Here is an 18,378-nt window from a genome sequence, read left to right on the forward strand (position 1 = left end):
GCCTCCCAAGACTGCTAGGGAGAAAGAGGATGGTGGGCCAGGAAGTGCAGGCCAGGATTACTCTTTCCATGCAGTGGGCCAGCGCTCTCAGAAGAGGACTTCTTATTAGAGATCAGTATTTCAGTGTCAAAAAGACCAGCGATATTCCCCATCTTGGGTCACAATTACTTTTTGAGCAGCATGCATGATATTCTTATTTGCATCATTTCCCACATTCCTTTCAGATCTTTCTTATGCTCTTTTTTCCCACACAAAGAAAAACAGAAAACATTTGATGTCATCAAGTGAAAATGGCTTCAGAGAGTGAAGAACACATTAATTATCACCAAGTTAAATAAAAAGAAAAAGAAGCAAAGAGTGTTGTATGTGCATTTTCCTGTGTGAGAATACCTTTCTGTGTGGTATCTAAGGCCTCTGGTATGAAACCCCAGCCAGTGCTACATTTGAGAGACAGCATGTGAGGAGAGAAGCAATACCAGACCTACCTGTGTCTTTTATTGCTTGGCGAATCCCTAAATCTACTGCTACCAGTGATACCCCTGCTAAGCTATGTTGGGTTTCTTAAACTTTTCTTTTCTTAGTCAGCTGATTTCCTTGTAACAGACTGTAGCATTTCGTTGAACTTAGCGGAATCCTAAAAACTAGGTGAAAACTTGTGAAAATAAAACTGGATCTTGAAGCATGTAATGAATGGACAGGAACCATTGAGAGTTGACTGATTTCTTACTTGTCCCATCTGGATGTTCAGCAAGTCTGACTTGTCTTGCTGGTCTTGACTGGATGAGTTCAGTTGTGCCCTCCAGCTTGCTGAGAACATGAGGCTAGCTGTGTAGAACAGATGCTTTCCTCTCCCTATGACCACAAACTCATTGGCTTAAAGACATAGAAATTTATTTCTTATAGTCTTCAGGCTAGAATTCTAAACCAACATTCCTTCCAAGGGCTATGGGGGCTGAATCCTTTGTTGCCTCTTCCAGATTCTGATATTAAGTTTATGTGTCAGACAAAACTTTTTAAAACTAAAATTTGTTCTTGGCTTTATTTAATTCATGCTGATAGGTTTATTTAAAAAATGCTTTTATAATAGATGCAGTTTGGAACTTTTCACAAGTTTAAATGAATATAAACATCTTTGAAAGGTATAGAAACTTCTAATTTGTGTTTAATCATTTAGATAGTATTTAGTTTGGAACGCTTTCCTAGTTTAAATATAAATGTCTTTGAATGTTACAAAAACTTCTAATATGCGTTTAATTGTTTAGACATCTGAGAGGTCTTCACATTTTCATTCATATCAGCACCTCAACAATTATTTAGAGCCTTGAGTTAACTTTCCAGTATGCCGTGGACACCATTCTAAGTTAGCCTGTCATGGTGAAGAAAGATGACAATCACAAACGTGTCCTTTCTGGTGGATTTTCAGAGATAAAATGTGACAGTTTGCATTTTCCAAAGATGGCTACAATCATATCTACCATGTCACATGCTCTTCTGCTAAGTGACCTTGCCTCTTCCTACCACGAGGTGGACTCTCAGCCCCCTCCCCGGGAACACGGGCTGTCCTTGGTGACACCCTCCAAATACAATGCAGCAACGGAGACAAGGCCATAAGAAGCCTTACAGTTCTTCATTGGGTGTTCTGACACACTGTCTCTAGGGACGTTCCTCTCGGCGCTGGTCTTCATGCTATGGGAGCCCAAGCCGTGGAGGATCCCATGTGGGTGCTCTGGTCAGCAGCTCAGGCTGAAGGCCCAGCCCACACCAGCATTTAGGATGTCATGTGACTGAGCTTGCTTGGATAGGAGCCCAGTCAGACCTACAGATGTTTCTAGCATGCATGACAGATTCTAAGGGAAAACTATGCAGCTAAGCCCAGTGAGTAAATGGGAAAGAGGTTTTCTTTCAAGCTGCTACCTTTCCAGGTGTTTATTTTACAGTAATAGCTAACCAGAATAATCTTTTCAACTGCACTTCCCAGTGGTTCCCCTGTGTCCCACGTGTGGACACAGCCTCATCGCTTACTCTCAACTCACTTCCTACCTTCTGTAAATGCAATCTCTCTTTTCTTAGGGATTCTGACTGCGAGTCCCTGTCAGACACTCTTCTTTTATCCTGTCTTACTGACTGGCTCCTCTGGGTTCATGTCAAATTTCTCTTCCTCCTAGTGCTCTCAGCTACCTCCTTGTCCCTAACAGCACCAGCTCCTCTTTGAGGTTGTGAATGTTTTTTTTTTTTTCTACAAGGTGATGATTGGGACACAGTGAGAATGACATCAATTCCGGTTGTTTCAATATAGGTCCCAACAGACAGAAGGGGTTCAGTTCGGGAGCCTCCCATATCTTCCTATGACTACGCTTAGTTGCTAGTACTCTCACAGAATCTACAGACTTTCAGTCCCAACACAACATTTGTCATTTTAGGTAAAAAATTTGGAACTTTAAGGACCTAAGAGGGAAGGCCACATTGAAGGCCCAGGACGGGCCTTCAATGGTCCAGGACGGCTGGACTTGACCAGAGGCTGCTAGAAGACTTGTGGGCTGAGATCCCAGTTGTCCTTCACCTCATGTCCTCATAAGGAATTATGAGGCCTATTAACTAAATCCTCCCACTTATTCTTTATTTCCTTGAGTGGGAACATGCAAATTTTAATCAAAAAGCAAATGGAACTCTGTGCTTCAACATGTGAAATACAGATTTTTAAAAATAAATTCAGGGATTAGGTAGCTAGGTATATCATAGGCCTCAGACCATCACTTTTGATGCTCTCACCTATCTCCCACAGTGAGGCCACAGCACTGTATTCGAAGCCCTGCCTCAAATCCAGGAGCTTATCCTTCATCCCTTATTGACTTAAAGACAAACATTCTTGGTGAACCACTATGTCTGGTCCTTCCTTGATGGCAAGGTAGCCACATGGTCTTCACTAGCATTTGGGGAAGATGAACCAGAAACTAGCTCAGTGACATTCATCCTGTAACTCAGCTGGGTTGTAACCATCTTGTGTCAAGTGATCATGACCACTAAGGCCCTTTTTCAGCCTGGAAATCCTATGTATGTGTGATCACTTTTTAAATATGTAAATTTTTTTCTTATTAAAATAATTTACCTTTGTCCTTATGAATCGTTTGTAAAATTTTGACAAACATTCAAGGGTTGGGTCATGCACAGCCAATGGGCAACTGACCTAAGATCTTCAAATTTATAACTAGAAGAGCCCAAAGGCCCCCCAGCCATTCTCCTAATGGACCATTGGCACACTCAGTTTTGTCTTTAGAGACCAATAACATTCCGACCCTACAAAAACTTAATGTTTTAAAAACAAAAATGAAAAAAAGCCCCACCTCTACTTTGAACTTAAGTTTTATTTTAAAAGGTAAAACTTTATACATCCTTTTAAAACCAAAATGCCAAAGTAATTAGGCAAGTCAATCATACAAAGCTGTTTATACAATAATTACTAGTAAATGTCACACATGTTTACTAGTAAAATGTCACACAACTCAAATGATCCAAATGTTTTATCTCACACAATGATGTCTGGTCAGTTTTAAGATATAATTTCTCCTCTGGATATTCTGTCCTTAATCACATCTGTCTTTATCACCATCATCTCACACAATAGGATAGCTGGCTGCAGTGGCAATTCCACAGTGGTTGTTCTGGTCTTTGGCCATGTTGATGTAACCATTCATGCCCCAATTTGTACCCCAGCTAAAAGAAGAGAAGGTTTTCCATTTTACACAAAGAATTAAACACATTTATCTTTATTAACAATCACATCTGATACTTGAGTAGTGCACCAGAGGCCCACAGATTCAGAAAGAAGCAGGAGAGGCAATTATTCTTGTTCATGGTTGAGCTCAAACCTGCATGTAACTTCTATCTATAAACCTTTCACAGAACTTGGAATTAGAGGCTAAAAAAGAAAACTCTTGGAGCCAGATGTGTTTCGGAAGTAAGAAAAATTTCAATTTTAGAAATGAAATGGTACCAAAACTATATCAATGCCCTAGCAAGCTTGAGACAGTATCTTAATGTTATAATTAAACATTCATATGTCTCTGTTCACCCTAAGTGGCAAAAACACTTCTAGGATTTCTGAAATATGCTCAAGTGTTTAAGGACCTGGATCCAAATACTGATTCCAAAAAGGATTCCCTTTCCAATATCAAATATAAATATTTTTAGCATTTTATACCTGTTCTTGACGATCCAATATTTATTTTTATTTGATTCTGCTCTTTCAAAGCCATAACCAACCACCAGAACACCATGATTCAGGTCTTCACTGCTGCATTCTGGTTCATAATAAATGCCTAAGAAAATAAAATTCAATCTTGGGGTAAGGGTCTCCAAGTGACATGTCACAGTAATCCAGCCTAGTAACCACACTAAGGGAGGCATCTACAAATTCAGTTAGATGACATAAATCCAGATAAGATTTAAAAACAAGATTTTAAAAAATCTAGGCTAGGGATTTAGACCCTCCTATAACATGAGCAAAAGTACAAATTGCTACTATCACTTTTCTAAACAATTTGTCAAGAAGCAATGAAACTTTGTCATTCTACTTTTAAGGTGTCAGTCTAAGGAAATAGCACAGAACACAAAATTAATTGAACCAAGGGTTCTTTCTAGTTTTAATTATGGTAGTAAAATTCTTTGAAAATTTTAAAAGTCTAACAATTTTTAAAAAGTAAAGTAAATAAAACTATACCAATCAAATTATGTAGCCATTTAATATATTCATGAAGCACTTAAAATTATAAGAATATGGTTTAAGGTCAAAAGGACAACATCAGGCACAAATATTACATGTACAGAATACATTACTATGTTAAATTCACATACCCAGAATATTCTACATTGACTTCTACAAAGAGTCAATTTTGCTGTATGTCAGGGTGGTTTTCTAACTTTTCTGGCTAAATTTGTACCCAAACAAATGCTTACCTTTTTCATAGAACTGGAAGGAGCTATAGCTTGCATCTATACCAACAGAGATGGGCCCTACACTTGCCACTGCCTTCATAAGGGACCTCTCCTGCTTATGAATGTCCACGAAACCACTGTCATTGGCAGCAGAAAACTCAGGCTTGTATTTGCAGGATTCATCCTTTCAAAGGTAAAAAGGGAGAAACTTTATTATGACCAAACTCCTGTGGAACGTGAGTTCAAGACAGTTTACAGCTTAATGATTTCCAAGTCAAGTTTGTTATAAAGCATTCCAGGAGGTAAAAAGCTATTGGTTGCTTTGAAACTAGCTAGTGTCTATTCAATGAGATACAGACACTCGCTCTACCTGTCCATAGACTTTTTTCACTCTGGAGAAATTTATACTGTATATAGAATGGTATGTGTATCTCTATGTAACATAGAAGCAGAAACAGATATATGGTAGCTATCTAAACAAAGAACTGTACAGTTCTGACAGTTTGCAGATTAGATTCTACAACCTAAAGTGTAAATTATGTAGTATCTGTTTTCTCTAAAGTTTTCAAAACTAAAAAGCAGAGCTAGAATGATAACAAGATATGAAGTGCCTTTTACCCTTGCGAGATATGGATAGGATTCCTCTGAGTCCAGGCCTCCATTGTCCTTGACATACTGGAAGGCATTATCCATTAGGCCGCCATCACAGCCCTCATTGCCTTGAGACTGAGAGCAGTCCACCAAGTTCTGCTCACTCAGTGAAATAAGTTTGCCAGTTTTCCGGAACATCTGTCCTTCAAGGGCACCAGTTGCACTAAAAGCCCAACAAGAACCACATTGACCCTGAAAACAAAATTTAAAAGTGTTCAGTCTACAAAACAAATAGCAAGACTTTGACAACAGCTGCTATATCTGAAAACTTTTAAAAAACAGCGTACTGCTTGTTGTTCCAGTTTTCCATATCAATGACAACTCCATTATAGCTTTATTCTTGGAGAGATCTGCTAAATACTGTTATACCTGATCCTTCACAGGAGTTACGTAGCCTTTCTGTCTCCAGTCCACAGATGGGGGGATCTCAGGGAAAGGAGGTTCTTGGAACAATTTCCCCTTCCAGTGCTTCTGGTTTTGAAGACCATTCATCAATTTCCTAAATTCTTCATTGGTCTTCAATGAAAAGGAAATAGAATGTTGTAAAGGAAGAGATTATTTTGGTAAATCAGTGAGGAGAAGCAGCGCAAAAATGGAAGCATTCCATGCCACACTCACCATGTCACCAAAGGCATTTATTGCCATGGTGAAGCTATGTTTCCCTTGTCTGTGTTCCTGATTGTGCAGTTCAATCATTTTCATATTCTTCTCCCATACCGCTCTCCTCCAGCCTTCTTCATTCTACAGTCAAACATACACTGTATTGTCAAAACCAACTCACCTTCACTAAGAGGATTTGCAGAGAGAGAGAGAGAGAGAGAGAGAGAGAACAGAACCATGGCTAAGGATGGCTTTATAGTTCTGGAAGTTGTTCTCCAGCACCCACACAACAGGGATGCATGCCCTACTGTGCTCAGCAGTGGGTGCCATGAAGTTACTGCCTTGGTAAGAGCTGGCCTCAAGAAGCTACTCTCTGCTGTAAACTCCAAATAGCATGGACCATTCTCTGCGGGGTCCCACTGGACAATTTCAGATGTTATCAACCTCGTTATATAGTTTCCCATGTGTTGCCTTCCACTGGTTCCATTGTGCATCTAAACTGTGATCAAGTTTTGGAGCAGTTGAGACTATTCCCAAGCAAAAGAGAGTCAGGAAGATTGAAGGACTCATGTTTCAAAAACCTAGGAAGAGAAAAGGGATGAGTTTCTGATTAGACTAATCCTTCTAAAAAGCCATCATACTTTCTCATGAGACGTTATAGCCACCATGGTGGAGTAAAAACATTTAATTTACCCTCCTAAGTAATTACAGAAGGACTGTGGAGGCAGGCTAAAGATGTGGGTGGACAGAAACAGCCTCAAGACTCCATTCCGGAGCCCAGACAGGGCCAGGCTCTCCCTGCGTCAGAGAACCAGCTCGCGGCCAGGTAACACAGGCGCTGCAGGCAGAACCCGGCAGAGGGTGTGTCGCTTTTGCTCCCAGCCCTCAGCACAAGCCAGCTGCTTCCAGAGAATGTAGAAGCGGCGCAAAGAGACGCGGCCCCCAAAGCCTCTAGCAGGCGTGGGTCAGGCTGCAAGGTCCGCGCGGTCAGACCTGAGGACATTGACTCTTGTGACCCCTACTCCCCCCCGCCCCGAACCCTCGACCCCCAAGGCTGGCGGCTATCCTAGTTCCCGGAGCGGTCCTGCTGCGCCAGAGCCAAGCTGGGGGCGCTCACCTGCGACGGGAGCAGCTGAGCAAAGACAGTACGTGCGAGTCCAGGGGTCTCAGAGGCCGAGCTGTGGTCCCCCAGCCGCAGGTTTAAGGACCCGGGATTCGGCCAGGTTGGCCCGCCCCGCACCGCCTGCCTGCACCGAGATTGGCTGAGCTGGTCTGTAGGCGGGGCCTTCGGGTGCTGGGACTCCGTGCGCGAGATAGGGCTGGGTTTCAACCTGTCGTACAGCGGGTCTTTCTTGTCTGAGTGGTCCCTGGGGGATGGGGGGTTGGGGGACCCAGGACAGCGCTGAGGAGGGTCCTGCGATTCCCTGGGACCTGGATCAGCTGCTTACCTCAAATTCATACCCTCGATGAGTGGTTCACGAAAAGCTTACGGAGAGCCCCAAAAGTGTTTTAGTGTGAACCTGTCTGTCCTTTAGAGTTTTCGGTTAAATTCTCAAGAGGGTTGAAAACACTATAAGCTAATTTAGTCGTTACTGTTTATTCCACAGGAAATGTGGGGCAGAATAGCATTCAAAGCCCACAGGCAGATGTGCGCTCACTGTTTTGGGAAGAGTTCAGCTGGTTTTTGGAGGAATCTGGAGTGGATGGCAATGCCCAAAACAGGGGCCGTGATGGTCAAGTTCACTGTTTTGGGAAGGGTTCAGCTGGTTTTTGGAGGAATCTGGAGTGGAATGGCAATGCCCAAAACAGGGGCCGTGATGGTCAAGGCCCTAATCCTTGGAAGGAAAGGGGAGGGACTGGGTAGGTTTCCAGAGAAGGCGTGACATTTGTAATACTCATTTCCTGTCTTCCCCAGTCAGGGTTTCTTCTTCCCTCCCAAACCTTTCCCAAAACCGACAGAAATAAGTTATTCACAGAAAAATGTGGTTTCATAAAACGAGGAATGACGCAACGTAGAAACTACTCTTACCTTCCAACTCTCTGCGTCATGGATTATTGTCTTCCTAGTATCCAACGTGCTTTTCTTGAGATTTAATTTAAGAAAGTTGCCTTAATGACTTTTACTTGATTTTTCCTTCAATTTACATTTAATGTCAGAATTTAAATGATAGTTTGTGAAAACGTTTTAAATGAAAGAAAAATATATTTATATATTAATATTAATGTATATAATTAAGAATTAATTAACACAAATAAGAAATATTGTACATTTGTCCTTTATTACAAAAACATTCATTGTTGAAAATACCTTCTAGAAAAAATATTATTATCTTATTTCCCTTCCCACTTCACCTTTTTCTATGTATATTTTGATTTTTTTTTTTTTTTGATAAAAATGTGTGATGTTTCATGTGGTCTTGTAAACTAATTTCTATTTAGGATTAAATTGATAAATCTTTTAAAAACACTATCGGATATATAGTTTTCTTTTTTTACTATGGAGATATGTACATAAGATAAAAGCATGTATTTTAACCATTTTAAGTGTACAGTTAGCAGCATCGAGTCTATTCACATTGCTGTACAGCCATCACCACCATTCTTCTTCAAAATTTTTTTATCTTCCCAGGCTGAAACTCTCTACGTATTATACAACAAGTCTTCATTACTCCCTCCCCTCAGCCCCTGGCGACCACTATTCTATCTTCTCTGTCTATGAATTTGACTACTCTAGCTGCTTTACATTAAGTAAGTAGAATCATGTAATGTTTGTCCATTTGTGCTTGGCTACTTCACTAATATAATATCTTCAAGGTCCATCCATGTTGTGACATGTGTCAGAATTTCCCTTTTTTAAAAGATGAATAATATTTCATTGTGTGAATGTTCGACGTTTTGTTTTTTCAGTCATCCTAGAGGGACAGATGGGTTATTTACACATTCGTTTATTTTGAGTAATGCTGCTATCCACATAGTTGGACAAATGTTTGAGTTCTTGTTTCTGGTTCTTAGGATATATACACAGAAGTGGATTTATTAGATACGGTAATTCTGTGTTTAATTTTTTTCTGTGTTTCCCACAGTGTCTGCATTTTATATTTCTATCACCATTGCACAAAAAGGGTTCCAATTTGATATGATTTACAGATAGATACTCCATCTCTTTCTTGAATTCTGTGAGCTGCCTTTCATTAAGTCGATAGACTCCTTTGATGTACAAAAGTTTTAAATTTTGATAAAGTTTGATTTATCTGTTTTTTTCTTTGGTTGCCTGTTCTTTTGGTGTCATAACCAAAAAAAAAATTATTGCTAAGATCAATATCATTAGGCTATTCCTTTGTGTTTTCATCTAAAGTTTTATGGTTTTAGCTCTTATATTTTGGTCTTTGATTGATTTTGTGTTCCTTATTGCATATGGTGTAAGGTAATGGTCCAACTTTATTCTTTTGCATGTGAATATTCGATTTGCCCAGCATCATTTGTTTGAAAGACCACCCTTTCCCTATTGAAAGGTCCTGGCAACCCCATACAATTTTTAAAAATCAATTCATTAAAATTTTCATTTTAAAGTCTTTGAGGAAATAAAAGCTCTTCTTTCTAACACCAACTAGAGTCTGAAGCTCTTAGGTGGTTACAATTGTATGTTGTGTTGTAAATGAGTGGAAGTTAAAAAAAAATTTTTTAAAAGACATCGTGGAGTTCAGCATAAGCAATCATTCAAGCAACCTAAGTACATATTCTAGTATATAGTTTTACAGTGGCCCTTGGGTTACAGCTCCATCAGATAGCACAGAATGGAAACCTGCTACTGCATGACCAGCTGCATCTTAGCAATAGCCTGACAAGAGGCTGGGTGGCAGGTGCTGTTCCAAAGAATGGCATCCCCTCTGTTTCTTGGAATATGACACAATGCACTGGAGAAAGTGTGGACTCTTTTTATGCCCCAAGTCTAAAATGAGACCAAGACATACCTAAATGCCAGAGAAATATGGGAGACTATTTAAGCAAGAAATTTTAACATTTATTTATACAAAATCTGTTAAAAATAACAGAAAGATGGTATGGCTAGCCATTTTGTTCTTACAGTTCTCTTTCCTTTTTGGGGTCTCAAATTTTTTAAGGGAACGTTTTATGTGTTTCTTTAGAATTGTGAATAAGTGAATCTTATCTTTTTTTAATACCCGAGTTTGTTGTTGAGGCATTGTCATTGGAGCTAGGCTTACAAATGGGGCCTTTAATTATCCTAGGTAAGGTGCAGAGCTTTTGTCTCTGAGAAATGATCAAGCAAGGAAACACTCAGGAGATACAGGGCAAAAAGCTCTCCTGAAAGCTGGTGGGGCGGGAAGATTTGGAAGCCCAGCCCAGAGCAGGTAGCAGCATGCCTTCTGTATGGCTCACATGTCTTTCCTTCCTTTTAGCATGATACCAGGTAAGCCAGCATCGAAGTTGAGAGCTTGGCCCTGAGGAACTTTGGTGCTTTATTTCACAATGACCTCAGCGCTCACATTACACTTCTCCTGGTGTTCTCTGGCACCTAGAATCAGTTTGCAATGTAACTGATGGGGGTTGGGGGTGAGGGACGAGGGCGAAGTCCCCAAAGCTCAACTTCCTTTTCTAAGCCCTGTTAGTCTAAAGCACATTTAAGTTACTTCTTCACGGGAGAGAGGAACCTGGTACCACCCTTGATTTTGTGCACCCCATAACTGTGACCATCCTCATCTGTAAAATGTGCATCCAATAGCACCCATCTCCTAGGGCAGTGGTTCTCAAAGTCCCCCAGTAGCATCAGCCTCTCTTGTGGACTTGTTAGAAACATCCATTCAGGAATCCCACACCAGAACCACTGAACCTGAAACTTGAGGGAAAGAAGTCAACAATCTGTTTCATAAAACCTCCAGGTGATTCTGATATAAACTCAAGTTATAGTGTTGTTGTGAAGAGTAAATGAAGGAGCATGTGTAATATGCCCAGAATAGTGCCTGGTACCTACATGTTATTTAGCTATCAGTATCATCATCATTATTATTACCATCACCATCATCATCATCATCATCATCATCATCATCATCATCATTGGAAGTCTTTCTAATAATTTTCAGTAGTACAAGGTACCCATGGATGGAGATGCCTTTCCTGTGGAATAAACCTGGCACACATATGTGCAAGCTGACTCTTAACAGCAGAAAGGTCTTCTCTTGATCACCTGCCATAATGGTACAGGACTGATTTTTATTTATGCCTTGTTTCTAATATGTAAATTATATCTCAGTTTAAAGAAAAGAGAGAGAAAGCTTGATTGAAATCATTGAACATTCTATGATGTCTCATAACATTGCTGTAGTCTAGTAGAGTTGATCAACAGTTGTCTGACTCTTTACCAAGATAGACTTCTAGGGAAATTGAGGAAAGAGAAAAACAGTTGTAAAGAAATGGCAAAAAGTAGCATGGAGAAAAGATTTGTCTTAACCAAGTGTCTCATCTGGTGATTTCCAAGAGTACCAGCATAATAGAATCATACGGTGTAATATTTTTGCATTTTCCTGTATTGAGCACTCAACAGGCAATAAAATCTTTCTGTAAGTACCATGGGGAATTGCCACCTCAGCATGGATAGTTTGATCATTTTTCCCAGTTGATGAAAAGGGAGAAAATGAAGACTTGTCTGAAATTTCATTTCTGTTTTATCTTTTTGGTTTCCCTTTTGAGTTGCATAAGCAGTGAAAATCATTTATACTTTTTATTCTTCCTGTTTATTATTTTGATTGAAGTAGTAGAGAGCATTGATAAATAATCATGTTTTGCTGGAAATGGTTAACTTTGATTACCAAAATTACAGAATATCCCAAAGCTTCCATTTAAAAGCTTTTCTATGTTACTGGCATGTCTGCAATAAAAGTCAGTGGAAAGATGACAAACCAATAAAAACAACAATTTTCATACCCCTTGATTTCATGATTTTACCATAAAGTTGTACCAGTTTTTAAATGTAGATAATTCCAATCTCATGTTTGGTGGGATAAACTTTGGGCAGTTACCCTACTCAAGCCTTGGTTTTGCTCATTATAAATATGGATAATATCAGTGCCCTCATAAGGTTGTGTTAACAACTGAGGCAATACTTGTATTGGTATAACCAACCATCTTCAGAATTTCTTTCTTGTAAAAGGACATGTCCTTGAGAAATGACATTCAATCCAAATACACACTACCACTCCAATGACTCCTGTTGCCTTTTAGATATTGTCTATTGACCTTTTTTTCTTTTTTCTTTTCCATTCATCTGGAATCCTACTGTAAGATTAAGAGCGGAAGAGTGGGTTTTAATTTGACTCAGGGAACAGAGATCTCAGCAACCATAAAACCATTGTAGCCAGCATCCTTCTCCTTCGGGATGGTTCTGTCAGATTTCTTCCATTGTTTCATCTGTTGTCCTATGAAGCTCTTTCCTCCAGTGATTCTCTTAGATCCATGAGTATATTTGAAATCCTCTAAGAAGGGTGAAAGAATTGTAAAATATTCTTCCAATTCTTTTTGAGAAAAAGCAAGACCTTTTTGAGACAAAGGGTCTTAAGGAATTGGGGCCTAATTCACACAGTCCTGTCCTAGAGTGCCAGGCCTGAGTCCAGAGTGACACGAATGACTAGGTCTTGCCTTTCTCACCAGCCCTTTAGCCACATATGTGGAACTAGATTGGGCTCCATTTCTTCCTTTGCCAATAACCTCTACTCTGTTCCTCTGGGGATACTGTCTAAGGTGTTGGAGTGGGAAGAACAGGGACTTGGGATAATGACAGCACAATGGCCTGATTCAGAAAATGATGTTTTGCCATTTATTCATTCTACAAATACTTGAGTTTCTTTTATGGCTGGCCCTGTGCTGAGGATTTATTGATGAACGAACACTGATACATACCCTGTGCTGGGGAAGCTTACATCCAATGGAGCAGTCAGCATGAATCAAATATTCCCTTTGGATGACATATAGACCTGTTCTCCCTTCCCATTGACCTAATAATCTTGGCAGTTTCTCAATTCGTGGGCCCTTAAGTATTGAGGTCTTAATGTAGCTATTTCATCCTTTTGATAAAGAGAGCCTCAGGAAGTGTGCAGCCTCTTCTCCAGATTTCATCAGGAAAAAGAGAAATCCTGAATGACATTAAATAAAAGACATTCTACGCAAGGCTACCTAGTGTTCTTTATCATAAACCAAATGTGTCTCATTGGTTCAATAACAAGCCCATTGTCTGCTATCTGGCTCTGTTCTAGCTCACCTGACTATGACCCAGTGTCTGGTCTTAGTCTTCAAGGAGTTGTCTCACTGCAACATTGACCCTCAGGTTGCCCCAGTGGTGAGTCCCTTTGCAGGCAGGCCTTCTTGAATTAACAGAAACATCAAGGGCTGATATTTGCATCAGAGAGGTCACATAGCAGTGAAATTGAGTAGCCTTTGAAGTTTAAGCAAAACACCTTCACCACCTTAGACTTCTTGCTCAGGGAGAAATTTTTCATTTTAATAAAATAAGTACAGAATTCACCCCCTGTCCATCATCAAAATATTAGAAAAACATCTGGGATCATAAATGGCATTAAATAATGCTAACTCTTCTATTTTAGATTCAGTACTAACTATATAATAAACACCTTTTCTTATCAATACGTGTAGCATCCAATTGATAAGATCATATCATAATTCCTCTAACAGGAATTAATCTCCTTTTCACCTACTGATGGACATTTAGATTATCTTTTATTATTTTTTTCATTTGCAACACTGCAGTGAATATCTTGACACATGGATCTTTATAGATGTAAGTATTATTATAAAATTAATTCCTGGAAATGGAACTACCTTCTGAAAGAGTTTTTCCAATGTATACTCCTACCTATAGTGAAAGAGAATGTCTACTTCCTCAAACTCATAAATCAGCTCATTTTATGTGACCTAATTTACATATTTTGGGGGTGTCCTTATTTTAATTTAGTAATTGTAAAATCAAAATAGTATTATATTCACCATCATGTTTATCATTATCATGATCATTACCATAAATAAGTGAACAGTATTTACCATGTATTGAGAAACCATGTACCAAGTACTTTACATACAGAAATGATTTAATTTAATTCACTCCTCACAAGAACCATGTAGGTAGGAATTACTTATCCATTGTACAATTGAAAAACAAAATGTGAATTACTTGTGTGCCATTAAGCAAGTAATCTGAAGTCTTTGTGCTTCCCTATTTGTAGAAAAATTAAAATACCACATATCTGCAAAATATTTTAGGATGACTGTGAATTTTTTGAGTGACAACATGAGACATGATACATTTACAGTTTAAATGTGCTAGGAAGATGACAGAATAGAAAGAAGACTAAAAAGACACAAGGTCTGGGTGCTGGAATGCAGGCCGACCACTCACAAGCTGTGTGATCACATAATCTCTGGACCCTGTTTTCTCATTTTTAAAAGATCAAATATTAAAGGAAGGAGTTGGACCAAATGGAGTGTATCCTTTTTAGGGTTAAAATGTTTAGAATTATTAGTTTGTTTAAATGTACAAATAAGCTTTGAAATCTTTTTTTTTTGTCAGCTTTATCATATATGTATCATTTACATACAATAAAATTCACCAAGTTTAAGTGTACAAGTCAATGGGTTTTGACAAATGCATCTAGTGGTGTCACCACCACCTCAGGATATAGAACATTTTTATCACTCCACAAAGTCCCCTTCTGTCCTTTTGTTGTTCATCTCTTTCCCCAAGCCTGGCCCCTGACAATCACTAATCTGCTTTCTGTCAGTATAGCTATGGCTTTATTCTAGACTATCACAGAGAACCCAGGGGTGATGGTCCTCCAGGCTCACATTAGTTTCTAAAAGCATACAGGGGAAGAATGCCCTGTGGGGAGGGAGCTTTTTTGCCCTTGTAGAAAATCAGTTTCCTGGGAACTGGACACACTGAAAGTATTTTCAGGCGAGTCATGTCAGCCAGTTGACAGGAGCACTTAAAGCCTGATGTTTCAAGATTTTAGGAATGGGTATCATCCAATAAAAGTGCTCTCAGAACACTGAGGTCTCCATGCTAGGAGGACTTCCCACCCACACAGTTGTCATATTGAGGTTGTCTCTTTTAGTCTTACATTACTCTTGTTTTATCATGCGATATTGTTTTGTTTAAGAAACACAGAACATTACTTTGATTTTTAGTAATACTTAAAGATAGATAATGATGATATTTATTACTTTCTGATCATTCTGTGCTGATTATTGTTTTAAGTGAATGACATAGGTTACTTCAGAAAACATTCCCTAAAAGAACTGTAGTTAACAATAATCGTTATCTACCATTTCACTGAGGAGGAAATTGGGTTTTACAGGTGAGATGTGACTGGCCTAAGATCACCTTGCCATATGGAAAAGGGGCCAGGAATAAATACCCAAGTGAGGTTAACAAGCAATTTGGTAAATTCAGAACTGACTCTGTCTCACCACAAAATTAGGTCTTGAAACTCACCTATATAATTTTTAAAATCAATCAAGGTATAATTTATATAACATAAACTGTACACATTTTCCATAAACTTTAATGAGTTTTTGAAAATTTAAAGAGCTGTGTAATCAATACCACAATCTAAATTTAGACCTTTCCATCATCCTAAAATGTTCCCTGTTGCCCTATTTAATCAATTCCTCCTCTACTCCCAGGAAATCACTGATCTGTTTTCTATCCCTCTAGATTAGATTTGTCTTTCTTAGAATTTTATGTAAGTAGAACTATAGCATTGTAATCCCTTGTGTCTGGCTTTTTTTGCTCAACATAACTTTATTGAGATTTATCAATATTGTTGTGTGTATTAGTAGTTCATTTTTATTGCTGCTCCTTTTATGGTTATATATTTTATTTTAAGAGGCCAGCATTATCCTAATAACAAAACCAGACAAAGATATTACAAGAAAATAAAACTAAAGACAAAACCTTCATGATATATACAATAATTCTCAATGAAATTTTAGCAAATGGAATCCAGAAATATTTTAAAAAGATAATATATGATGACAAATGAGGCTCATTTGAAGAATTAAGGCTGATTTAACTTTTGAAAATCAATCACTGTAATTCACTATAGTAAGATACTAAATAAGAAAAAGCATATGATTATTTCGATAGATAAAGAAAAAGCGTCCGACAAAATTCAACACTCATTCATGATAAAAACTCTCGGCAAATTAGGAATGTGAAGGAAATCTCCTAAACCTAATCTCATAAATATCTACAGCTAATATTATAATCCCATAAGATTAATAAAAAGGCTCCTATTCAGCATTGCACTGGAAGCCCTGGCTACTGTTAAGAAGGCGAGAAAAAGAAATAAAACACATACAGATTAGAAAGAGAGAAATAAAGCTCTCTATATACATGACTGTCTATAGAGAAAATCCCGACTAATCTCTACAAAACAGCCCCTAGAACTAATAAGTTTGTTTTTTAAGGTTGGGTGATACAAGGTACACATACAAAAGTCTACTTTATTTATATAATACAGCAATAGATGATTGGCATTTGAAATTTTTAAAAAGTACCATTTACAATGGCATCCAAAAAAGTTACTTATTACATTTTGTTAAAAATTAATTTATTATAATTTATTATAATATTTATTATGGGTTATTATATTATTTTTTATATTTCTTAAAAGTAAGAATAATCTTTATTTCTTAGAAACACATTTGTAAAAATATATCAATAAGATTAAAAGATTCAGAACACATTTATTTGAATGCAGCACATACACTGAGGATCAGCACATCTGCTAAAATGGAATACACCCGAAAACAAAAATCTTAGGGAGAGTTTATAGGTGATACAGCCTCCGCTGTGCAGGGCATGCAGATGATTCTCTTTTTCTGGCTAGATTTTTGTGGTAACCAAAAAAGTATCAGGTTTTAGCAGTAACTATATCAAGAGATGTCAACATATTTTTTAAAGGCTTAAAATGCGCCAAAGTACAATTACATATATAAAAATGGTATAAAAATACTTTTGTTTGATTTCACGAAAATACTAATAAAAAATATCTCAGGCCTATCTATTACAAGAAAAAAATGTTTGACTCGTGGCTTTAAATGGGAGGTGGGAATAAATATTTTGGTATGAATTTTAGCCTAAAAGACAACGTATTAATTTCTGGTTCTACAAAAAGGCTGTGCAACACCCATCCTATCCAAGTCTACGGAATGCTTTGGCATAACTTCCCTAAGATCTTGTATGCTTTTATTAGAGCTATAAATGCATCTCAGATTGCATGTTGCTTTTTAAGAGTAAAGCTGAAGTAAAAATCAACTCTCAAATTCTACAAATTCTGTGAGCCTATATCCATAATTATGTCTTCTGAAATCATGCAAATTAGCAGCACCAATCATCAAGACATTAAAAAATTATTCTGGTACTCGAGCAGCAAATTCTACTAAAATGCTATACAATTTGTGATTAGTAAAATCTCCAAAATTCAAAGTGGCTATACTGTTTTAAGATAGGAAATTCAGTCTCTCTGCATTATATAACATCTAACAAGTTATACACTTTCTTTAGCTTCTGAAAGGAGTAACCTCTGTTAGAGAAGAGGATATTGCAATTTTCCTATGAGATGTTTTAAATTATATCCCCAGCCTAAAAATATTAAATTTTAACAAGTCATAGAATTTTAGAGTTGGAAAGCATCCTCTCTTTTCAGATAAGGGAAGTGACGCCAACAAAAGGAAATGGTTTGTCTAAGATCACACAATGACAGAGGCTGGATTCCGGCAATCCTCATTCCCCGCTACATTACCCATACTCTCTGCAGTGCTTTCTTTACAAGTTTTTCTGGTTCTTTTTTTTTGTCCCATTCATTAAATAGCAAAGAAATATTAGGTATCAAGTATATAGCAATGCAATAAATATAGACTTTTACTTCAGTTTTAAACTCAGAATATCAAAATAATTTCCGAGTCTTTATCTACCTTCATTTTGCTGAGAATGTGGTCAACAGTAAATTATGTTTAGCTGTCGTCATTATTTTCAAATATTTACACAGACACTGAAAACACCTTTTAGAACTATTCCTTAAAGACACTTTTACAAACACATCCGTGTGACTTTTCATGGATATAATGAAACTGTGATGGTGAATGGAAGTGAGATGCTTCAGTCTC

The 18,378-nt window shown here is 38.0% G+C and overlaps 1 protein-coding gene across 1 annotated transcript; it reads right to left on the reverse strand.

Moving 5' to 3' along the window:
• Positions 1 to 3,579: 3,579 nt before the first annotated feature.
• Positions 3,580 to 7,410, reverse strand: LOC102882918 (cathepsin L1). The gene is made up of 8 exons (XM_006918817.3): positions 7,301 to 7,410; positions 6,628 to 6,764; positions 6,202 to 6,324; positions 5,953 to 6,099; positions 5,551 to 5,775; positions 4,954 to 5,116; positions 4,199 to 4,316; positions 3,580 to 3,711 (listed from the first exon to the last, which is right to left on the reverse strand). The coding sequence occupies exons 2-8, from the start codon at positions 6,751 to 6,753 to the stop codon at positions 3,612 to 3,614; spliced, it is 1,002 nt and encodes a 333-aa protein (XP_006918879.1). The 5' UTR covers positions 6,754 to 6,764; positions 7,301 to 7,410; the 3' UTR covers positions 3,580 to 3,611.
• Positions 7,411 to 18,378: the final 10,968 nt, after the last annotated feature.

The sequence above is a fragment of the Pteropus alecto genome, unplaced genomic scaffold, assembly GCF_000325575.1.
Source record: "Pteropus alecto unplaced genomic scaffold, ASM32557v1 scaffold138, whole genome shotgun sequence".
NCBI classification, from domain to species: domain Eukaryota; kingdom Metazoa; phylum Chordata; class Mammalia; order Chiroptera; family Pteropodidae; genus Pteropus; species Pteropus alecto.